Source organism: Archocentrus centrarchus, chromosome 2, assembly GCF_007364275.1.
Source record: "Archocentrus centrarchus isolate MPI-CPG fArcCen1 chromosome 2, fArcCen1, whole genome shotgun sequence".
NCBI classification, from domain to species: domain Eukaryota; kingdom Metazoa; phylum Chordata; class Actinopteri; order Cichliformes; family Cichlidae; genus Archocentrus; species Archocentrus centrarchus.
Genome location: NC_044347.1, coordinates 12794297 through 12819370, shown reverse-complemented (window position 1 = coordinate 12819370; position 25074 = coordinate 12794297). Strand labels below are relative to the sequence as shown.

The 25074-nt window shown below is 42.9% G+C and overlaps 1 protein-coding gene across 4 annotated transcripts; it reads right to left on the bottom strand.

Moving 5' to 3' along the window:
• Positions 1 to 484: 484 nt before the first annotated feature.
• On the bottom strand, positions 485 to 23638 carry LOC115791925 (protein Shroom2-like). Of its 4 annotated transcripts, XM_030746227.1 has the most exons (12): positions 23511 to 23638; positions 15721 to 15828; positions 14450 to 14551; positions 14107 to 14124; positions 13169 to 13285; positions 10807 to 13084; positions 10491 to 10546; positions 8328 to 8963; positions 7129 to 7620; positions 5892 to 6066; positions 5522 to 5794; positions 485 to 3719 (listed from the first exon to the last, which is right to left on the bottom strand). In XM_030746227.1, the coding sequence occupies exons 2-12, from the start codon at positions 15807 to 15809 to the stop codon at positions 3447 to 3449; spliced, it is 4509 nt and encodes a 1502-aa protein (XP_030602087.1). In that variant the 5' UTR covers positions 15810 to 15828; positions 23511 to 23638; the 3' UTR covers positions 485 to 3446. The 4 variants fall into 4 exon arrangements, with proteins under 4 accessions (XP_030602087.1, XP_030602112.1, XP_030602096.1 ...); XM_030746252.1 differs by lacking the exons at positions 14450 to 14551; positions 15721 to 15828 and adding an exon at positions 23225 to 23266 and having other exon boundaries at positions 23511 to 23636; XM_030746236.1 differs by lacking the exons at positions 14450 to 14551; positions 15721 to 15828 and having other exon boundaries at positions 23511 to 23621.
• Positions 23639 to 25074: the final 1436 nt, after the last annotated feature.

Genomic DNA, 25074 nt, shown 5'->3' with positions numbered 1-25074 from the left:
TTATTTATATTTGCTGGCACTAGGGCAAAGTTTAAGGTATTTTTTAGCACAATGTGGAATTTAACTGATCACCATGGTTATAGTTAAGTCCAATGGTTTTAATTTAGATTTTCCCTACTTTTCATGCCCATTGACCTACTAAGCAGTTGAATTTTCTGATATTCTTCAGATTTATATCAGTACCATGCAGTGACGAACAGATGCTATCAGCATCAGCAGATGACACAGCCCTGTGACCTCTTCCCAGGCCATGTGACCTTAACTCCAGATGACGGCAGGGATTGTCAGCCTCCAAGGGAACGGGCCTGGTGCTCTCCATGAGTTCTTGGATGAGACGTGAAACATTTTCAGAAACTAAAAAGAAGTCCAGTTGCCATATTTCAAGTGCTTTAGACTACCTCTTCATAAAAACACTGAAACTGGAATACTTTGTGTCTATATAAAAGACAAACAACAACTGTGGTCACCAGGTCTCTCAGCGTAATCACTTTATTGCCTTCTGCAGACATGAAGTGTGGGCTGTACAACAGTCTGTGGAGATCACAGAGGTGTGAGGCTACAGTAGGCACATTTTCACATAAACATATATGCAGTGTATGAGAGTAAAGTGCTAACTTTTTATATCAGCCTCCGCAGAAACACCAGCTGTGTCTCAGTCTTCTTACTCCGAGGAGAAAAATCAGCCTGTATTTAAGAAAACCCAGCAGGAGTGACATTAATGCTGTTTCATGAGAATATAGTCTAGTTATTATCAAATCCACCCTTTATTCTGGCACAAATAAATAAAAAAAGAAGAGTTTCACTCTAAAATGAGATATTTATCACATGTAAAAGTAGCATCTGGTCTTAGAGAACACTGCACAAAAGAAAGCAACAGTTTGTAATTGAAGATTCTCGTCCTCAACAGATCGTTTGGATTCAAACTCATTCTTTTTAACTGTATTAGACAACACAGAGTAAGCCATGAGAAAAATTACACAATTTTCACTTTTCCTTGAAACCAGAAGTTGAGAAAAGATGTTAAGTCATCATGTAATTGAAACTGAAATGTTTGCTGGGTAATTACAGGGAAAACCCTTCTCTTTTCTTCAAATGCATTTCCACCCAAAGCCATACAATAAATTACTAGGAAAAATTACTTGAAAACTTAAAACACACGTGACCCAGCCACTTTCAGCAAGTTCAAAAAAAACCAAAACAAGAAAAACACACAATTAAAACGTGAACATTAGAAGGGAATAGAAACACTGCAGGGTGATGAGACGAGCAAGGTAACAGCATCATTTGGTTTTAGGAGCTTCACCTCTCTGAGGTGCAAAAGAAAAGCAGCTTTCATACAAGGATCAGTAAAATATCACAATTCATATGCGGTAGCAGTTCTACGTATTAAACGGTCAACTTGACAAGTGTCTCGAAAAAGGTTCAACTTCATGACATTTTAAAACGGCTTCAAACAGCGAGCAGCTCAGCAGAAATCAAAAGCTTGTTACTTTTAGCACTATTAGCACATAACACTCAGTGTATAAATATTTTTGTATTAAACTTTGCCCTTACTGCAATATTACATGAAATATTTTGTCTTTGGGATGCTAATAGGTGATTAAAAAGTTGGTTCACTTCACGTCACAAAACTGATAGGGGGCGCTGCTCTGCTGCAAAAAATAAGAAAAAACAAGCAACATATTTGAGTTCCTGGCATAGACTGTATATAAAAGATGGAAAGTGAAGCCACCACTGAAGTGCCTTCTTTATAAAGGCCACCTGGGGTTGATGCCTCTGTAAAAAGTCTTCCAGTTGTATACGAGTCTATTTGAAAACAAGCCATATACTTCTTTGCAATCACTTTCATGCTAGCAACAGCCAGCAACCTTCAACTGATCACAGAAAGCACATTTTCCCTAGCAACCAGTGGTTGCTCAATGTATAAATCTTTATATATTAAAAGTCTGTCTTGGCTGTAATATTACTTAATAAATACATTGGCCTTGGAGCGCTGATGTGTGTTTGCTTGTGGTGTTGTTGCTCCTTTAGCTTAGCCCTCAGTCATACAGGCCTAGAGACAAGTTGGCAACCATCTGGCAAGGATAGGAAAAATGTATATTCCACAACCGGCTGCAAATGGCTGCTGGAAGTTACTGGCAGTCCTCTGAGAAATCAGCTGCTAAAGCCCCATTCACCCCATTATGTTAAATTCTGGAAATATGTGTCTGTAACTTGGTCCCAGTCCTCTTCCTGTCTGTATTCATGCGAGTTCAGTGCAAACACACCATTAGAATCACTGGTTAACGACTTGTCAGTCATGACCTGTTAGCCAATGAGTGTGCAGCATCCTCGGTTTTTCAGTCAGAGCCACCCCTCAGTTAACGTCTGGTGTCAAAACACAAAGACACCAACACAAAAAAAAAAGCTCAGCTTATGGCGCCATAACGGGACTTCACTAACCAATGGGTGACATCGTGGTGGCTCCATCCATCTTTTATGTACAGTCTATGGTTTATGGTGACGCAGACTGCACAAGGTGCACAAGATTGACAGAAAATCAGCAGTGTTTACTGACCTCTGGGTAATGAGAAAAAATAAATAAATAAAAAAATCAAGAATACGAGCCCATTATGACTACAGAAACCTTCAGGACCATCACTGCAAATATAGGCGATGATGGTCTATTCCATCACTTCCTTTAATAAAGTCTGTTAAGCAGCAAAAAATTACAAAAAAAACCCCCAACAGACTGAAACAGAGAGCTATCGTGCCTCCCTGTCCCTCTCTGTATGTTGTGGACAAACATCCTTGTCATGAATCCATTAATTACAAATGGCAACACGTTTGTGTTCTTGTCAAATCCTTATGAGTAAAAACTGGGCCTCAAAGAAACTGTCAGTTTTTAAAGTGGACCTGCTCTGTTTTTCCTGATTTTCTGCCATATGTTTCCTGCTCCAGTGGTGGATGCTCATAATAAACATGGCTAAAATTTTAAATAATGAGATCAGAGTATGTCCCCCTGGGCCAAAAGGTCAAGGTTCAGACTGTTCCAAATTTGGACAGTTTTTTCTGCTCTTGGCTCTAAATGATGTCATAGTGACACGCTGTTTATAAGGGGCAACCAATCAGAAGAAAACAGGCGGCACCAGCACCCGGAAAAAAGAAAGGATTATTTTAAACTGTTAATCATGCAAAACTGCTCTGGAGGATCCAAAAATTACAATAAGGAGCTGGAAATGAGCAGCATTGATCCACATTAAGCTGTAAAAGGACTAATTGACAAATCTTGGTGTCTGATTTGGTTCCTGAGGCTCCTCAGTTTGGTTTAAAACCACATGATTAACAAACAGCACCTCCACTGGCATCAAAGCCAGGCTGAGGTCACAAACTCACACACAGTTTAATGATATTCATATAAAAATTATATGCTTCAACTTGAAATGCGTCCAGTCCTTCTGACTGAATCAGAGCAATGGTCTCTGCTCCAGCGGCAGGCTGTCCATCAGGCACTTCAGCTGCTCCTCGCCCAGCTTAATCTTGTCTTCCAGCTTGCGCTGCTCGATGATGAGGGCAGACTTCATCTTGACGAAATGTCTGTAATCGTCCAGGCTCTCCATGTCCAGGTGGGCCTCCATGATGCTGGACACCAGATGCTCCCGACGGTCCAGGTTCTCCTTCAGCTCTTTGGCGTCTTCATGCTGCCGCATCAGCAGCTTTCGTTTCTCCGTCAGGGTTCGCTGATGGAGGACAGGCTTTAGTTATTAATTTAGATCTTCTATGCATTATTTGATCACATTAATCCTGCTTGGGGGCAGCATAAACAAGGAAATGGAAGACTTATTAGCAAACACACGTCAAGCAATTATTAAGCAACTGCGGCTAAAAAATGAAGCTGTTGCCAATCAAGTCAATTCAATTCAGCTTTATTTATATAGCACCAAATCACAACAAAAAGTTGTGTCAAGGTGCTTTATATTGTAAGGTAAAGACCCTACAATAATTACAGAGAGAACCCAACAGGCAAAACAACACCCTGTGAGCAAGCACTTGGTGACAGTGGGGAGGAAAAACTCCAGAAGCAGACTGAGGGCTGAGGGAAGAGAGACAGGGCAAAACACACACTGTGAAAGAGAGCCAGAGATTAATATTAACTAATGATTAAATGCAGAGTGGGGTGTAAAAGAGTAAAAGAGGTGAATGAAAAGCATCATGGGGAACCCCCAGCAGCCTAGGCCTATAGCAGCATAACTAAGGGATGGTTCAGGGTCACCTGATCCAGCCCTAACTATAAACTTTGTCATAAAGTAAAGTTTTAAGCCTAATCTTAAAAATAGAGAGGGTGTCTGTCTCCTGAATCAGCTGGAAGCTGGTTCCACAGAAGAGGGGCCTGAAAGCTGAAGGCTCTGCCTCCCATTCTACTCTTAAGTATCCTAGGAACCACAAGTAAGCCAGCAGTCTGAGAGTGAAGTGCTCTGTTGGGGTGATATGGTACTATGAGGTCTTTGAGATAAGATGGTGCCTGATTATTTAAGACCTTGTATGTGAGGAGAAGGATTTTAAATTCTATTCTAGATTTAACAGGGAGCCAATGAAGAGAAGCCAATATGGGAGAAATCTGCTCTCTCTTTCTAGTCCCTGTCAGTACTCTAGCTGCTGCATTTTGCATCAGCTGAAGGCTTTTCAGGAAGCTTTTAGGACAGCCTGATAATAATGAATTACAATAGTCCACCCTAGAAGTAATAAATGCATTTCAGCATCACTCTGAGAAAGGATATTTCTGATTTTAGAAATTTTGCGCAAATGCAAAAAAGCTGTCCTACATATTTGATTAATATGTGCATTGAAGGACATATCCCTCAATGTCCTTCATTTCTCACAGTGTTACTGGAGGCCAAAGTATTGCCATCCAGAGTAAGTATACAAAAGTACACAATCAGATGCTTTCCAGATGGTGGATCGAAATCTGACAGTAATTTTCTGCATCAATTTTAACAAGACCTCCAACACCAGTGGCTGAAATGCAGCCCCAAACCATGACAGAGCCTCTGCCGTGTTTTACAGATGGCTGTGGACACTCACTGCTGTCCTCCTCTGTACGTGCTGACAATAATTTGAACCAAAAATGTCAAATTTAGATTCATAGCTCCATCAGACCTGTTGTCACTGATTTTTGTACAGTATTGCAGACATATATTGTGTGTTATTTGAATGCAATTTCCAATTTTTATAAGCATAAAAGGAAGGTAAAGATTGTGTTTATTGCCTCGTGTCAGCGTTAAAACTCTACTACTGTTCATACTGTTTCAGCTGCTGCTCTGTCTGCAAATCATCACAGGGTTTCAGTAGGGATGATCAGCTTCTTCAGCTTTTTTTTTGTTCAATTTTGTAAGCTAGAGCCAGTAAAGTATGTGGGGCAAATACTAAATATGCTGTTAAGTCCACACAAAAAAGGATATAAAAGTAAGGGCTAAACAATGAGCTAAAAATTCCTGTAAACTTCCATAAACCAGAGGGAAGCTGCTGATTTCTCCAGGGTTACCTTCTCCTCAGGCGGTGCTTCATCCTCCAGGCTGTTGAGGGCGTTCTCCACCCGGGCGAGACGTCCCGACAGCGACAGCAGCAAGCTAACAACCTTGTCCAGGTCGCCCACGAACATGCGGAACTTGTCGAGCTGGTTGGGCTGACAGAGGCGCTGCACGGTGGCCTCCACTTCACGGCCCAAAGCCTCGTTGTCCTCCACGTCCTCCTGCAAGCTCTGCCTCGCTTCCCGTAGCACCTCCAGCTTCCTCGCTAGGCTGGAGATCAGCTCTTGCTGGAGGTAATGAATTACACGCACAAAAACATTAATTTGACTGATTCAGGTCTGCAGGACAGCATGTGCAGTAAAACGTAAACTGGGTGTGTTTTACCTTTTTACTGACCAGATCAACATCCAGCTCATCCTCTGAGTCTTGCTCCTCCAACTGCTCCTGCATGTCCTTCATCTTGATGAGGAGCTCAGCTTTGGGAGCTGATGTGTTGTAGTAGGAGGAGCTGGGGACCAGCGAGGCTGCTGCTGATACCGATACCTCCTCCTCCTCCCTTCTGAAGTGCACACAGACAAACACATCTGAACTAGCAGGTTCTGTATTTGTACTCAAAATCTTCAAACTCCTCAGTTGAAAATATTTTGGTGATGACACCAAAATAATATATTTATATATTATCTCCAACAACAAGATCCCTACCATATTTTCTACTTTAAGAATAAATCCTGCTTCTCTCTCACAGTGATTTGAGCTTTATGGATGCACCTGGCCAGGACATTCAGATGTTAAATACTTCCTACCATTGTGCTCTACGTTATAATACTGGCTGTGGAAAATGCGGAAATCACAGTTCTCTGTACGCTAATGCTAAGTGGCCATCTCTGTGCTCCTATTGGTTGGTTTTTATCTATAAATCTCTCTTATCTGCATACACACAGGTGTAAACACCATAATCCTCACAGCCTCTGTTCTCTCGGTATTTTAGGACCGAATTAGGAATAAAGCTTTACAGTATGATGCCCAATTTTTCCTGAAATACTGCACAGAAGGAGCTGAAACACTGGATACAATGATTTGAAACCAGATCTTTTCGGTTCTTTAATCATGTGAACTGAGGCTTTTATCTGTATAAATAAAGGAGGTGTTTCCAAACTGCAAAAATATAGTTATGTTATTAGTATAAGTAAGACCTTTGGAAATATTACCACAAGTAGCTTTAAGAGTAGCCTGCAGCAGTCGGGAGATACATGTTTCTGTCTACTAAAGGCGATTATGTTGAAGAAAGTGGACAACATATGAAACTGCAACATTTGTCCACCAGAGGGCAGGATGGTCTGGAAAACGGGAAAGCAGCCTTGTAGTTCACCCATTATTCTCCAGCTCTTTACTTTTATACCTGGACTCTACTAGAGTAGCTTTGCATGATTCATAGTTAGAAACAATCCTTATTTATCTTACAGTGGGCCAGTTCATCCTCTGTCTAAAACACAGCTAAACAGTTATCTCAGGTGTAAAATCATCCTCTTCTCTATCCACTTACTGTTACTGCAGTAACAATTTGAAAGATTAACGTTTGACCCGCTGAGATCTTTAACCGTTAACTGCTTCAGTTTCCCACCTTTCTGTGCTCCCAGGGGATGATGTGGGCAGTCTGGATCCAGCTGAGGCCCTCCTGCGCTGCTGGGCTCCCTCCAGGATCTCCTCCTCTGGTGGGAAGAGCCCCTCCATCAGGTCCATGGTGGTCTTCCTGCCACTCTGATCCAGGATGTCCACTAGGGACTTGTCTTTACCCATAATGTCCCTTACCAGCTCCTCTCTCTTTGCGTCTTCCTCTGAGTGTTGGGCGCCAGCTGAGCTGGGCTCAGATGCTGACTCCTGTGCAGCCTGGCGGTTGTAGGCGCTGAACCGGGATGAGGACGGATGCTCCGTGGCGGCCAGGGAGGGGATGCGAGGCAGTGGCTCAACGAGGCTGCAGGTCTCGCTGCTCTGTGGCAGATAGGCCCGGCCCTGGCGCTCTGAGCTACTCACAGCGTGGACGATCCTCACGGGGACTTTCCTCACCTGACCGCTCACGTCCATCACTTCAGGGTGCTTTGATTCGCTTTCCAACCTGGAAAAGAATCACACCAGGACCAAAGCTGGAAAATTTAAAGATGCATGACTTAAAATTATTCTAGGACTGTAGCTCCTACTGAAGTTTCTGGTATTCACTGTAAGACTGGTGTATTTAACTGCTTCATTTAGCACAAGTTAGTGCATAATGTGCGGAATATACCATTTAAATCATTATCAGTATATTTAAAAAGATGCTGATAATTACAATGATATAACACATTAACATCCATGAATTTAGAATAAACTGGTTGGTAAAAGCTGTGATTTGAATAAGTCCCCTTTTTTTAATAGGATGGATGAGAACAAATAATATTAAACTCCAACTGAGTCAAAGAGGATGAAACATGAGACAGGAGATTTATATAGAGTAAGTTTCTAATTGAAGGCAGAATCACTCAGCTGCACTTCAGTGGAAATCAAAGGTCGCAGCAGCCGTGTGGCTTTAAGAAAATTACAGCCTCGGGTTCGATTGGACTCTGTGAGCGCTTTCTGCATCTACGGCTGCTGGCGGAGCAGCTACGTCACTGCTTCGATCTGTGTTTTGTTTGTGCGCCGTTGTTCTGTTTTAAATCTCACGTTCCCTCCTGGACTTGTTTACCTAAAGCTGCTCCTCAAAGCCTCTTCTCTGGGAACAGGGAAGGAGAAGCTTTACGTAACAAGGGGCAGAGAGGAGACCTTTAGCTCTCGGGTTAAGCTGCTTACCTGAGCAGTGAGTCATCCTGCACGGACGCGGCAGGCGGTTTGTCGGTCAGCCTCAGCGGCGCAAACTGTGGTGAAGGAGACCGCGCTCGATCGGTCCTAGGAAGAGACAGAGGGGCTGTGCAGGAGGAGGAGGAGGAGAGTGGAGATGAGGAAGGAGAAGGTGGCCCTGACTGCTGCTTCTCCTCATTTTCTTCAGCTCCTTTGTTCACGTCTGCACAGGACATCTCTGTGAGGCGAGGGGAGATGGCCGAGGCGGGGCCAGCGGGGGAGACCTGAGCAGCAGCGGCAATGGCAGCGGCAGCAGCATTGTGCTGGGTGACAGAGACAGAAATGGACAGAGACTGGACTGCTGCCGGATCTGCCTGGGCACCAGCGAGGAATTCCTGGGAGGAGGATGTGGTTTCTGGGCCTAAATGGAGCCTGGGTGGCGGCAGAAGGCTCTGGGGTTGTGGCGGCTGGGCTGGGTGCTCGGAGCCAGGGATGGGGCTGAGGCTGCGAGGGCCAGAGGAGAGCGTGGTGTGGGCGGGAATGGCAGCTTCGGGCTTTGTCCTGTGGTCAGGGAGGCCTGGAGAGAGGCCCTCAACCAGCTGTGGGCTGTGGTCAAGCTCGTATTGAAGCCTGCTCTCTGACTTCCCTCTACAGGTCAAAATAAAGACAAACCTCAGCATCAGCACCTGGGCAACATTAAACCTCACGCAGCCTAAAAAAAAAAAACACAAATTAATTTCATCTCCCAACAAGATGATTCGGGCCTTTTCAGTTCAGATCTTTCAGTCATGTTGAAATATGTACTGTGCGTTTTTTGTGTCGGTTCTGGGAAGAAAGCAGGCATCGACATGAGTCAGAAGTTATTTTTTTGGATGGCTGAACCACATGTCTGAGCAGAAAAACAACTCCAGCTGTTTCAGAACACCTCGAAAAAAAAAAAATAGTACTTAACACAGTTTATTCTGCTATTTATAGGTCATGTTCTGGACAGCTAGATAACTGCCTAAAACAGCCCATTTTTGTGAATTTACACCGCTGAGTTAAGGTTCTGCTGAAAGATAAGGCTGAATTTCCTTTTTTCTAAAAGGTGTCTATGTCTCACTTTGCTCACCAGGCAGCACATCAACAAAAAGGAGCCAATGCTGAGGATTACTGATCACGTACACAGCAGATAAGTGTTCTTTGTCAACAGCAGCTTACGGATAAACTGATACACTCTCCACCCACTGTAAATGACCGGTAGCTGCTCAGAGACTTTTGTAAATGTGGGTGTAGTTGACGACTGGAGTCTGAGGAGATTCTGTTCACCTGAACATGAGCTCCAACAGCAGAAGATAAAGTTAGGATAAAAAAAAAAAAAAAAAAAAAAGGATCTAGTGTGACTGAAAATGATCACTTCAGCTCAGGAGGAAGGAGAAACAGAGTTGCTCTTTCTGCTCTGAAATGTCACAGACTGGATAGATTCCACATTTATATGAAACCAAATAGAGATTTCCTCTCGCCAGATATCTCAGTGTAACTGAAGAGCATTCCTCCGGACACATATACGTGTTGGTGAACACAGAGGGAGTGTACAATACTTTGCAAATATCTTGTCTTTACATTTTCAGTTCAGGCTGTGTTGAAGAATAAAGACGGTCACACCAAATATTTACATTCAAGCTTGTTAAAATTGTAAAAACTCGGTTTTTGCCTTAAATACTGTAGTTCCATGTATGTTTGCATATGTTCCAATAAATCGCTGCACCTATTTCCCATTTTACGAGCAACATATAAAAAAATGAGGGCTGGGTCATGACTTATGCTCAATACTGTAGCTATACAAGAACTCAGTGTCAGTTTTAGTGAATGGAAGCCCAGTGGTATTTCTCCGTGTCCATCATCTGGATGGGCCATAAAGTCAAACATATTATTGGTATGCTACTAATTAGCACTAATTAGCAGATACAGATAAAGATGCAGAGGGAGAAGATCTGGATCGCTCATGGATGCAGTCTGTGTGATGCACCTGAACAGTCCGTCCATGCAGTTTGCTAAATTAAGCTGTTAACACTTGACCCTTTAATCCAAATATGGTTGCTCCCAGCTAAAAATAACAACAACAACAGACAATATACAACATGCTAATGCCATATGTACAATCTAGTACAAACAAACTCAAAGTTATAATATTACCTGGTGGTTAAACTGCTCTGTTGGGCCTGAGTGTCTCGCCAAGGAGAAGGAATATTCTGCAATAGAAAGGTGAAGTTTACTTAAAGTATCTGTACTTCAGGTTGTTGTTCAAATATTTACTTGCTTGTCAAGAGAGGTGTAACAAGGGTTTCTTTCAGTGTTTTCCCTGGTCTTAAACAGGACCTTTTAGTTGCCTAAACCTATTCAACAACCGACTACGCCAAAGTTGCGTATGCCTTAAACCTAAAGTTACCTTCCAACTGACTTTTGTACTCATTCTGGAATCTACAATATTACCCCTGTTAATCCTGGTCACCTGTGTATAGAAGTCTGCAGAAGGAGAAGATCTGGACCTCTCATGTATGCAGATGGCCTTCTCCTCTGCACCCGCATCTAAGATGTTCTCCGCTGAGTGATACCGCCCTTGCGTCTTGGCTTCTGATGACTTCTTCTGCTTGCTCCATGTGGCCTGATACTCAGCAAACGTACCAAGCCTCTGCTGCTCCAATAAGACCTTATGGCCAGGGCTGAGGTGGTTGGGGTCCATGGATGGCTGTGCCTCCACAGACCCTATAGAGGGAGCTCCTTTTTTGGGTTTGCCTGACTCATCCAGGTCCGTGTTCAAATTTGCACCCTGACTTGACTTCAGCACAGGCCTGGAAAAGGCTGGTTTGGCCTCAAAGAACTTCCTCCGCTCCCCAAATGAGCCTGTTTGGGATTCTCCTTCCACTCCCACTTTGTCCATTTTGTCAGGCTCTGAAAAAGAGTGTGTCCTCTTCGCCAGCTGGCATCGCTTACGTCCTCTAACGCGTACATTGGGGGTTTTAAGTATTGAGGCTTCTGGTCCCTGGGGCTCTAGGTCTCGTCTCTGGAAGGAAGTGGCCTGGAGGACCCTGGCCTGTGCCTCTTTCAGGTGGTCCTTGTAAGTATTTGAGTAGGAAACACCAGAAGATGTAGAAGCTTCCATGGATCTCCACTCCTCTGTATCCTCATCCTTTGCATCACCAGTCAGAGTTGCAGCGCTGCGGCTCTTTTGCAGCTGGGCTCGCTTCTGCTGGATCTCTTTACGGAGGGTGGTGGCGTAGCGGTCACTACGGCGATTTGCTTTTGCACTGCTGGCAGTCATGGTGTCACTGGCATCCTGGGTAGCCAGGACACTTGTGGTCGTTGCTGCTAGGCTCCTGCTCTCTTGAGTCAGAGAGTGGAGGAGTGGAGTTTTCAGGGCAGTTATTCGTTGGTCTTCTTGAGGCACCCACAGGTCCTGGTGTCTTGGAAGATTAGCCTTGTGATCATTGACGTGATGTGCTGGAAAGTGTCTTTTCATGTCATTAGAGTGGCCTTCGCCTCTCTTTGCAGCATCCTCTGGGGTTCGAAGAGAAAGTTCAGAGGTCTGGTGATTGTAGTAAAGACCATTCCCAAAACGGGAATGGCTGTGACATTCCTTATTTTCACCGTAAGGCATCTGGGACTGAGGAAGAGTGTATTTTGCCTTAGTGTTAGTCTTCGAGGAACTTGGGAAGCCTGCTTCATTGAGGTTCATCCAGTGGTGTTTCTCTGTTTCTGTCATCCGGCTTTCAGTTTTGCCCTGCCTGGCCTTGTACTCCACAGTCTGGACTGAATGCTTACTTGCCAGACTGTAGTACCTCTTGTGCCCCCCACTCCCCATGATTGGGTTTGCTGCAGTATTTGCCATGGATGCTGTGGAGTGCTGTTTTCGGGTGAAAGCATTTGTGGGCAGATCCTGGAGACTGCGATAGTAGCTTCCTACACTTTGAGTCTTGGTGGGAGGAGCCTTTCCAGTCTGCAGGAAGTAGAAGGGACTTTCATCACTGAACTGCCTTTGGTGGGCAGGTATTTGGGTGTAATGAGACTGTCTGACGTCACTGCTAGACAAGGAGAAATGTTTGTTGGGGTTGAGCTGTTTGTGGTTGTAATCAGCTGGTGTGTTTGGGTGGAGGAAGTCTTTGGCGGGCATTGGGTTGAAGCTACGTCTGGTCTCTGAGGTTTTCTCCTGGTGGGATCTGAGGCCATTGTGGTGGTTACTTTCTGTCAGATTTTCAAATGATTTGCCGTGGCTCTTTGCTGGACCTTCACAGTAAGGGAACACCTTTGTGGCTGCAAAGCTGTCACTACGCAGGGGAGGAGGTGGTGGAGGAGACTGAGACTTTTTCCTGTCTGGTACCTGCCACACTGGGCCTACGTTGGATCTCCCAGCAATGGAAACCCGACATGCCGGCTGCTCCTTCCAGCTTCCATTCCCCAGTGTTGGCTGCAGGTACCTGGGCCGCTCAGTCTGCTGAGGTCCTTCACTCTGAAGGCCCTTAAAGAAAATGCTTTCCGTGCTGGTTCCCTTTCTACTAGTTGCACTAAGGTCATGAATAGGGGGGCTGGAGCCACTTGAGAAACAGCTGAACCCAGAGTCCCTCTTGCCTCCTGGTCCACAGTGTGGCTCAGCACTGCTGCCGTATTTATTTGGGGAAAGACGGCCTGACGGGTAGTGACGCTCGAGTCTCTCCATGTTGTTCGCTGAGCTGAACTGACTGGTTAACTGGTGCTGGATGCTCTGGTCTCCTTGAGTGGATGACTCTTTGGGCCTGAAGGGCATGATTAGAAAAAAAAAATAATGCTTGAATTTGGTGATCTGTCTAATGAAATCAAGATAAACCCAAAAAGCTCACCTTGCTTCATGCTTTGGCTGCCAGACTGGGGCTGTGGTTGCCTCTCTCTCGGGAGGCTCCTCCTCTGTCAGCTTGGAGGTGTGCCAGGAATGGGGCCGCAAGCCTGGGTCATTCTTCCTGCAAAGCAGAGGGTCAGCAAATGCTTTCTTGAGCATTTTCTCAAACTCTCTCACAGGAGACAGGCGGTAGGATATCATAGTTCTACACTTTAACATTTGCGTTAATGTCATCCATCAACTATCCATCTCCTCCCTGATACCACTATGTATTCAGTCACTTCAGGGTGATAAAGTGCTTTAAATAGTGTAAATATTTGTATTACTCTAAGCCCACAGAGCTGCAAGGATTAAAGTTAAAAAAAAAACAAAAACACTTCATTCTTACATCTTATTTATTGCACTGACATTTTATTTTCAGTGAGAACTATACAGCTATTCCACTCTACCCAAAACCTCTCTCAAATGAATAAGTATAGTTGTGGCAGACTTGTGAACTGGCAGCATTTTGCTCTGGACCTACTTTTTGTTTATCATTTGAACAAGTTCCTCTTTCAAAGAGACTTTTTGATGGCTAAAGTCATCCACAGACTCTAATCTCACAGCACCATACATACATTACAGATCTGGTGCCCGATCTTTTTTTTTTGTTGTTTAATGATGGCTGGCAATGAGCTTTTAGTTGAATTAGTAGCACCTGGCAGTAGTAGCATTTTACCTCTTACCAGGCTACGGCAAAAACAGGTGAAAACTTAACACTTGAGTGACCAAGCTATTTTAGTGACTAAAAATACAAAAATAAATAGCTTTGTTTTTCATACCTCTACTGTTTGCTCTATCTGCAAACTCTATTTGATTAATCATCAGTACCTTGGTAGAACCCCACAAAGCTAAACTGACAGCTTTACAGTTTCATTTTGCTCACACCAAACTTGCACGTACCCCTTGAAGCGGTTCTTCCTGGAAAGCATGTTGAAAAGGATCGCACAGATTAATTTTTCCACAACATGTTAAACCAGAAAAACAAACAATGCAGCAAGTCAAGTTAATGTGCTGCACATGTAATTATGACAAATCCCACAATGGTGGTAAACACCACAAAATGGATTACAGTCACAAATGTGCAAGTCATAACTAAAGATATGCGGACTGAACAGACTGAACCATACATAGAAAAAAAATACTACAAAGGACCACAAAGCACAAAACTCGATGACCTGACACCACGTAGCTCCACCAAAAACTACCACCAAACACAGCCAGACACAAGCTAACTGGACGGTACCTCATGGAGCTTCGCAAAATCTTGGTGAGAAAGCTCCTCGCCACATGCACCTCAGTTTCTGACGGCATTGTGCGTGGCGACACAACATCTACCATTTTAACCCTGATGGGCAGTGGGTGAAGAAGAGAGGCAGAAATAAGAGGAGGAAAAGCCAAAGGTTAGAAAAAAAGATGATGATGTATGTCTGCATGGGTTTTCTCCAGATCTGGACCCTGAAGAATCCTTTCTGACTCTACAAGGAAGCATAATTTACAAAATAAACCTCACGTTCTTTTCAGTAAAATCTGAAACGAGTGACTGAGCTCATGAAGTCATCAGAAAAGCATTTACTGAGGTTACAGAGTGAGGGAGCCTAGGGCAGTTTTCCCACATTAGCATGGTTTTGGATAGTTATGCTTAGGTTGAAATTATCCTGTTTGATTCTGTAACCATTGGTTCGTATACGTACCCTGAATTGGATAAGCAGAAGAAAATGGATGCATGGATGGATGGTTCTTGTATGTTCCTATTATTCTGTCACACTTGTTTTCAGCTGGCTAATTACTCACTTCAGCATATAAGAATAATTTTGGTTAAATAGCACCTTTTATCCAGAATGTCAGTGGCGCTGTAGCTCATCTAGCACACAGTCCTCCACAGTTCATGTTACTGCCCGTAATACAACAATTGTGACCTTGACCTTGAGCACAGTCAGGTGCTCATTCACTGCAAGTTTCACAAGGGTGTTAAACATAAGTCCCGGGGTCTAGAATTGGCCCAGTAAAGACTCCGGACCGGCCACTGGACGGCTTTGGAAAAGGTGAAGGAAGGCAAAAATTTTAAGTGTATTTTCATAACTTTTCCAGCTCTTCCTACAGATAAAGACCTCCACCACGGCCATTCAAACTACAAAAAGTAATTATGTAATAGATAAACAATTTAATGATGGACAAGTTCCTGTTTATTTACTACTATAGAAGTTTATGGGTGTTTTTTTGTGGTGGTGGAATTTTCTATGAATTAACAAAAATGTTGTTTTATAATTACAGGCCAGTCTGGGCAAAAAGCTACAAAATCATCTTCTGTAATTTTACACATTTACTTCTAACAATTTAAGTCTTGCTGACAGATTTCTTTCTTTACTACAGCAGCATTTATTTAACATGCAGAAAAACTGTTGAGAAGTGTTGAAATTGTACTGCTTTTTCTTCTATTAAGATATCTCAGGGATTAAATGTGTCATTAAATATCTTTACACTGGCAGAAAGGCGAGTTTCACTGATCCAACTTACTTAAGACCGAAATAGGCTGCTGGTGGCCCACGATATAAAAAGAGAAGAGTCGGGAGACTTGTTGGACGGATGGTATGGCGTAAGCTCATGAGTCATTTTCAAAGTCATCTGACGGGCGAGCAAAAGCAGAATTGAAATTAAAGGCCAGAGGTAAAACCAGATAAAATTAAAGAAATGACAGAGGAACACAATACTTCGAAAAACACAACATGAGAATTTGAAAAATCCATAATTATGGACGCTTGTTTCTGCCACTGAAAAAAAAAAAGCATTGTTTTAAGTTAAGTTTTTAAGTCAACATTTCAAGTGATTTTCTCAATTTTTAGTTATTTTCTCAGAAGTTTGAGTTAGTAAGTTGAAAGTTTGAGATAACTCAAGATTTCGACTTACGGATGGCAGAAAGCAAGTTTCCATACATGAGAGAATGGAAGGAAAATAAGAGCAGGACAAAAAGACCAAAAGAAATGTATAAAAAAGGAAGTCACTGATTTTTCTGAGCCATGGCAAAAGCATGGTCACCTTTCGATTTAAGCCAGGAGGGAAACACACAAAGTCTATGCAACGATGCAAATACAGGCGCATCTGCCTACTGCAATATCAAGTTTGGTGAAAAATCTGCTTCACACTGCATCTGCTGGGATACTCTTGACACCACCTGCACTCAACTGAAGAGCAAGCTTACAGGTGCCATTTAAAGGCAGCAGCTGTGTGGTTCAACTTTGCTTTTTGGGGAAAAGTGAGAAAAATCATGTGACTTCACATTAAGTTGTTAACATGTGTGACTGTAACATGACTCCAGTTATTGATTGCACTGCTCCTGGTCCAACACAACTGTATTTACATGATAAATGAGAGGTGAAACTTAGCTTTGCATTTGGTGTGAAAAAGCTGTGAACTGGCTCATAAGGTGTCATCATTCAGCTCTGTAGCTCCAGACCCTGAAGTACTTTAAAAGTGATCAGTAAAATGTTTAAATCAGTTCTAAAACACACTGGGAGTCAGTGGAGAGAGTAAGAAGACTCGCTGCTGCACTGTGAACCAGCTGGATACGAGAAAGTGACGCTTCACTCATACCAGAAAGAAAACAGTTCAATAATCCAGCCTGGAGAAAACAGAAGCATGGATACATTTTTTCCAGGACAGATTTTGAGAGCAGTTATGTGCAGCCATGTGACCACTAACCACATGTTTGCCATTTTTGATGTGTGACATTCATGATAACAATGCAGGATCAAGTGAATAAGGCCCCAGTCACAGGCCTAGAGACCAGTCTGCAACCATCTGCAACCACCGGTCGTTTGGGGAAAGATGAGTATTTCCTGAGTGGATCCTGGAGTCTGTCTTTTATATACAGGCTGTGTGAAAAGTTGAACCATCATGTTTGAGATTGAACTGAGTTCTTTAAAATTTCACAGCGCTGTTAATTTGAGGAGGCCATTATCAGAGCTGCCCAAGGGTGAAATATCTCGACCAGATGAGACTTTACCTGCCCTGAACAAAACATTAACCCTGCCAGGGTGCAATGGATTCACATTCTTTCAGCAAAGGAATGCAGGGAGGAATTTCCCCTCCCTGAGGAACCCTCACTTCAAGCTGGACATCGATACTGGCCATCTTCCACGAGTCTGGAGTGCCTCCAAGTCACTGTGATGGCATAAATCCTCTCTAACGCTCTGACTCTGGCTGCAGATGCTGGTGTGTTGTTAATAATCACTCACCAGCTGTATTTAATACACATCTTTTCTCTCCAGTGTGCTCGTTGTAAAAATCAAAATATTTAAAGAAAGGCTAAGAATTATGGAAAGCATGACAGGCAGAGCTAAAACTTCTTGATTTTGAGTTATGTTCTCTGAAATTTGAGTTAGTATTTCAGCCAGATGAAAAGTTCCAGTGTTCGATTATGAAAGCTTGTTTCCACCACTGAAAAAAAAAAAAAAAATCTATTGCCATGTATAAGTCAAAAAATGTTACTTTCAGTGGCAGAAAAACTTTCATAGGTTCACTTGAGTCATTTAAAGTTTTGGATTATGGTCTTTCGTGCTTTTTTTGCTGTGTTGTTTCTGAGAATATAAAGTTCATTTGTGCATCCTGACTCTCAGCATCAAGCATTTGGGTCCTCTCTCAGGCAACTTCTGACACACTGACACTTGGTGTGATATACTGTATATTCTGTGCTGAAGGAAAAGATTTCATACATGCAAACTGCTGAGCTTGTTGTGCGGTAAAGTTGAACAGCGGAGCAGACTCTATGCATTGTTACATTCACATGCAGTCAGCTGGGAATTAACACAAATTAGAAAACAAAGACTATCCCATCAAAATTAAAACAGCTGAGATGCATCCAATCAGTGGTGGGCATGGGTGAATTTATTTTGAATATTAGCCACCTGCTGTTGCTGTTGTCCAATTCCAGAGACTGTAACCTACCTCTCTCTGGTTATAAACCACAGACCAGCTCCTCGTCTCCTGTATGTTCCAAATAAACCTTTTTTTTTTTTTTTCTTCAATGTCAAGGTGGCTAATTTGCAGAAGAGTTTTTATCAAAGTGGCTATCTGTGTTTAAACACCAACACTTAAAAGCCCTCACTCCCTCCCCACAATGCAACACAAAAAGTGAGAGTTACATTGGCTCCAAACAAGCTGCTGCACAATGGAAATGCAAATGTCCCGCTTCCTGAGGCGCTGAGGATCTATTGTCAGGCCACACAACTGCTCTGTCACAGATATCCCACCGCTTGCTTCCAGGAAACACGAGTCGCACCGTGTTCATTCGGGAAGAACTAAACGTGAAAACGAAAGGCGGCTGACCCAGATGGAAACGAGTTCAGCCGTCATCGAGAATCTCGCAAAGCACAAGGAAGGCGGCAATATGGAAGGATCTGGAAGGAGCTCATATTAAGGAAAAATGACGGTTACAATATACACATATACGATGATATTAAGCTTATTTTTTTTCTTTTTTACATTTTTCTCTATTGTTTTTAAAATATCTTATGATTAAATAAATGGCCCTGCGACAGGCTGGAGACCTGTACAGGGTGTACCCTGCCTCTCGCTCTGTTTCAGATGGGATAGGCTCAAGCCCCCCTGCAACCCTGAAAAGGATAAGCGGAAGAGAATGGATGGATGGATGGATGGATAAATTTATTTTAAATGGTGCTGCTTTGGCTCTGATGCAGCTGCCTTTAACTTGGAAATTTGTATTTATCTTTATCATAGAGTGAAGGGCACATCAGCCGATCTCATTGCCAGTACATATCTGCTTATGGCTCAGCTGAATCCCTTCTACATATTCTGTTGGTAAATCTCACAGTTTTAAGTTGCTCCAGCCTGAAATCTGTTGCTGCTGTCCCTGCAAGCTGCTTTGCAACCCACTATGGGCATAATTTGTGGTGCAAGATGGTGGATACACATCCTTACCACTCTTCTGGTTGCTCAAAATTATCCCCACCACTAATTTAATACCAATTCTACTACTCTGCCTGCCTTTGCACCCCGGGTCCTCTCTCCACCACCACCTCCCTTTCAGAACCAAAGCAAAGGTGGTCCTGACGGAAATACGAGCAGCGTTTCCACGAGTTACAGTAATAATCTCTATGGTATCATGTGACATACAGAGAGACGGTTTGTTGCTTAGTTACAGCCAGAGAAGGACAGACATCAGGAAGCAGACACAGGTATCTGTGTCCCTGTTTCCAAAAGTTTATGTACCCTGGAGGGATTTTTTTTTTTTGCAGGAGGTCAGTTTTCAATGGCCTAAATGTGACAGAATCATTAAAACTCATAGCAAAATACCCAGGTATGTGTGGAAACAGGCTTAAAAGGTCAAAAACTAATAACAGGGGCCTAATATTTGTCTAAAATACACCCAGTAGAGACAACAGCGAGTCTTCAGATCTGCCTGACACAGTTTTCTTTGCAGAAATTAGGACTGCCTTTAATAAACAAATAACATTAAAGAAGGCGCAAAACAAGGTAACTTACCAGCTATGTGAAACAGATTGTGTGTGTGTGTGTGTAAGCTGATAGTTGTGGTTCAAAAAGCGCACTTTCCCTCCATTCCTCCACAGCTGGCTAGTTTTTAAAAAAAGACTTCAGGACAAAAAAAAAAAAGACACACTTAAACATGACTACTCCCACCAGCCAGGCGGAGACGAGCACCCTGAGGAATCTGACAACTCCATGACTCAAGAGCTACTACTGCCTCCTCCTCCTGCTGCTCCCAGTCTGAACGCGAACACACACACACACACACACACACACACCCACCCCCTTGGGTGATTTTCTTAAGGATTATAAAGGGGGGATCTGACATGGGAGGAGTTATTGTCCTGTCCAGCGTCCTTGCAGTAATCTAATGTTTGGTCTGTGAGTAGCTGACTCTGCAGAGAGCCACTGAGGCTGCTGGGAAAGTAAATTAACACGGAGTGAAGACGGTCAGGTCGTGAAATGTGACGCTAACTTTTTGGTGGCCAAAACTACTGGACAACGAGTTTGTTATAGATATATTTGTGCTTTGAAAACATGCCACTAAACCTCATCTAATCTACATTTTAACCAAGAGGCAAACTTCAGAGCAGAAGTGCCAGAAACTCCAGTTCCTCTAGTGGCCACTTGAGGCTGACTCTAAAACGCTGAAATGTCTGACTTTACAGCAGAAATTAATTTGTTCATAGCATTGTCATTAAAATCTGATCACTTTTGGCTCAAAACAAACAAGTAACAAAACAAAACATGGTGGTCATAAAGCTAAAGTTGAGGTGGAGTCCAGAAACCTGCGGGTGACTGTTATCTTTTATAAACATTCTCTGATTTTAACCTCCAAACTTCCACATTTTCTGTGAAAGACTTGAAAAATAAAAGTGGTTAAATATTTGCCTTTTTATTTGTCCTGTTATCAGCCTGATACGTCGCACTCAGTTGGCGCTTCATTCCATCACACTTCCATTTTCCCCACGGCCATTTTTTTTCCCCCCCTTGCTGACCGTTTACTTCAGCGTCCTTCTCAGCAAACACTACACACAGGAATGTTTGGCCCAGGTCCAGGTCTGTTTTGAGAGATACCAGCAAATGTCAGACTGAGGGGGCAGACGCCGAGTGGACTACTTCACCCTGAGATAACTCCTCCACTGTGCGGGAGGACAGGCTGCGAGCTCTGCAGCAGCTTAATACAAATCACGTGAAGGGACGTTACAGTTCGACTCACCCATCTTTATCAAATTCACCCAAAACTGTAAATGAAACTTTTATCTGGGTGCTTTAAAATGAGACAACCAAACTTCTTTACAGTAACGTTGCTGTAACCCTGTAAACAATGAGGACACTTCACTGTCACAGCCCACATTACCAACACTGGGGACAATTATTATAATGAGACAAAAGTAAACAAAGTTCAGCACAGCCAGGCTTCCTCTGCTTTAGCTGACTCAGCAAAACCTGAAACCCCCGGTCAGAGGTGACGAGCATCACGACGGCGGTTTCTGTGCGCGCTCACATTTCACGCATCACACGACTCTTCTGCACAAAATGATCCACGCGAGTGCCGCCTACTCCGATCAGAGATGTTACAGGATGATGATGATAAAATTGTTTTAAAAAATTTATAAAGAGCATAAAAACATAACAGTAAAATTGCAAATAATATGAGATTAAAGCTGCAGAAATCACTCATTTTGGGATTTAGCACAGTTAAAATAAAGATTTTAATTTAAGTGAATTATTTTATCGCTGAGAGTGTGTGAAACTTTAAATTGGATCCATATTCACATTAAATCCAACCATCCCACGGTCTAACAAAGGAGATGTGGAAATTGCTTTAGTTTGTTGGCAGATCAAAGTGAAATTCATTTTATTGATTGAACGAGTATTGATAGCCTGATCAAGCTGCAATCCCAGCAAGTGTAAAACACACTTGGCTGCAGATTAGAATCAAGTATGAAAACATTTACACATGTTCTGCATCGACGTCTGAATGCATGCAAATCCATGTGACGCACAGTTTGCACTGCACTGTAACTTCACAGCTGGCCTTCATTCGGTGGTTTTAGTGCGGCGCAGCTTGAAAGGTTGCATATATCAAACATGTTCCTCCTGCAAAGACACGCTGCCAGTTGTAGTCAATCATGATCACTGAGGAGAACTTAACAGGCTTCGGCCTTGTCAAGTTAAAAAGACACTGGGGAATCTTCAGCACCACTTATTAAAAGATTTAAGTGAGTGTATGTTTATATTTGAGCCTGTGTGTATACTTTTGTTCCTGTGTGGAGAAAATCCAAAATAAATTCAAACTTCTGAACTGTTTCATAGCCAGAAGTGTCAGTTTTTTGTCCTTGTAACTAATTAGCTGGCCCACAGTAGGATAATGACATATACAAGAAATTATTTATCCACTGTATTACATCACCAGCCTCCCTCTCTGGGCAGTTCCTCTATCGCTCCCTCGCCCTTTCACCTCCAGCTCAGTGGTGACACATGTTGCTGATTCACCAGCTCGCTGGCGATGGAACCCAAACAAGCGGCCGTCTGTGGGGGCTGATCTGGCCTCCACTGAGCTCTGAGCGCCACCCACACAAAAGAAAGTGCCGGTGTCATCACAGCTGGGCTTATCGGTGACCCCCCCCCCAACCCGGAAAACAAAGAAATAAAAAACAAAAAGAAGAGAGAAGAAGAATCCAATGCAGCAATGAGAAACGTACAAAAACTCTGTTTAAGGATGACCAACATCTGGAAAATCTCTGTAGCTTGAAGAAAAAAAAACAAACAGTTTCTTAGAAAGGTTTCGCCTCTTTTATAAAAGCCTTCGTCAGTTCTAGCAGTTTAGAATGAGGTTTTCTACGATTTCGAATTTTTCACATTTGTTGCTTTTATTATCGCTCTGCACTTTGTTTTGAAAAGCCTGATATAAATACAGATGAAGTAAAAGGTGGTGCAGTAATTACTGGCAACTGCAAAAAGATCTTTTAAGAAAAACTTGCACCACGGCATGAACAAAGATCCATTTGCATCCACACAGGTTAATTTTCCCAGCGTTACACCTTTCAGAGGCTTTCATCAGACTGTGATTACTCCAGCTGTAAAGCTGCAAAGCAGCCTCCTAACAATTTATGTACAACTTGTTTCCAGTAGCAAAGGAAACAAGCGCTGGTAACTTACTTGATTTTTCTCTCTCTATTTTGGGGCATTTAGTAAAAGTGCAGCTTCAAAAATCCTGGAAATGTGTAACAGACACAAATCTGAGGACAGCCAACATTTAAAGCTAAACATTACCCTTTAAAACACACGTTAGTTAAACTTTGAACTGCATAAATGTCAGAGGATGGAGATGACTACCACACCTCCTTACTGCTGCTGTAAACTGAGGCTAACGTGTGCGTCTTTCTTTTGTGAACATGACAACAGTCAGAGAGCAACAGGTTTAAGACTCCACACACATAACCTGCCTTTTAAATCCACACCAGGCGTGTCTGCTAAAGCCGAGACTCAGTTACACACAGACGTGTTTTACCTGCATTAATGCCATCCACCTCCTTTCCATCTCAGTGGGAATCTTCAGAAAATAAAGGAAAATAGAAACAAATAAAACTCCCTTCAAGCAGTTTGGCAGACTTTGGGAAAATGTGCCACTGCTTCTCAACCTTTATATATATCACCTAGGCAGCGAAAAGCTGCCGTTATCTCAAACTTATTCATCGCTTCCTGATTTAATCCCAGTTGAGAGGAAACCAACTGATTGAATCAGAGGAGATGATGAAGTAAAAAGACAGGCACAGAGGGAGGAAAAGAGGAAGTACCTGGGAGTGGAAATCTTCTCTTTATCTTCTAAAAGACAAACATGTCCAGAGAGTGGAAACATACACAGACAGGGGCGCCCACTCTGCCCGAGTAGCCAAAGCCCCTGAAAACAATGGGCTCTGCTGATACGGCCTATCCCACTAAGCAGTGTCAACTCACCTAGGCAACACGGACTGTACCACTCTTCCTGCAAACAGGGGAGGAAACCTGCACCGAAGGAGCTCCCATGGTGACGCGACAACGTCTCAGAGCGAGCTTTAGAAGTCCCCTTGTTGTTCTGAGCCCACCGTTTGCGCTCTAAACCCACTCAGATGAAAAGTCGTCCCGTCAGCTGCTTGTTGAAACACCACCAGCCCACCTTTCCCTCCTGTTGACTCAACCCACCCTGCAAAGCTGGGCCCACGCTGTGGCTTTGCAGGGAGTAATTGGATTCAAGCTCTAAGACTCTGTTGCCATTTGCAAGAAAGGAGACAAGCATGTACTTCTGACAGGACGGGACATGGTGACACATGTATTAAAAAAGGGTTTAAGAAGCAATTTCAGAGGTTCTTCTAATGTGGACAGATAATAAAACTTTTATAGTGCTGTGAAAAAGTATTTGCCCACTTCTTAATTTATTTATTTTTTGGCATATTTGCCACCCTTGCATGTTTCAGATCATGAAACAGATTTAAATATTAGACGAATATAATCTGAGTAAACACAAAATGCATTTTTTAAAAATGATGATTTCATGTATTAAGGGAACAAAGTTATCCAAACCGAATTGTTAATTCAGACACATTGGAGGGTTTTCCAGCTTGAACGACCTATTTAAGATGAAAGCATCTCAACCGGATTTAAGTCCAGACTTTGACTCGGCCACTCCAAAACCTTCATTTTGGTTTATTTTAGTCATTCACAGGTGGACTTGCTGGTGTGTTTTGAATCACTGTCCTGCTGCATAAGTAAACTTGAGCTTCAGGGCACATCCAATCTTTAAATATGGATGCTGACAATTCCTTATTTGATCATATTTGCAGGTAAAAAAACAAAAAACAAGTAGTAACCTCCAGGGCAAAACCTGCAGTTCCTCTAATGTCCACTTAAGCCTGGCTCTAGCAGTGAGTTAGTCCCCATAGACTCCTGTTTTAAATTTCCAACTTTACATCAAAAATGTTTACAGTCTTTAGATGTATCCCCTGGCTCTTTGTGTTCTCTTGGTTTCTCATGTTTCTGGATTGTTTAAAATGTTGGAGAGTGAGAGCATGGCTGAAAAATAGAGAAGAACTGTACTGGTGCTGATTTTCAAGAACAAAGGTGATGATTACTGTAGCAATGACAGAGGGACAAAGTTGATGAGCCATACCATGAAGATATGGGAAAGAAAGCAGCAGATGGAGGCAGATGATACGCTGTGGTGACCCCTGAAAGAAACAGCTGAAAGAAGAAGAAATCCATTTGGTCTTTGTGGTTTTGCCCTGTGTTAGGCAGCTCTGTCCCCTGCATACTGCACTTTGGGTCCGAACAACAATTGTACACACCACACTGTGCTGTGACAGTTGGAGTCTTTTGGACATTTTT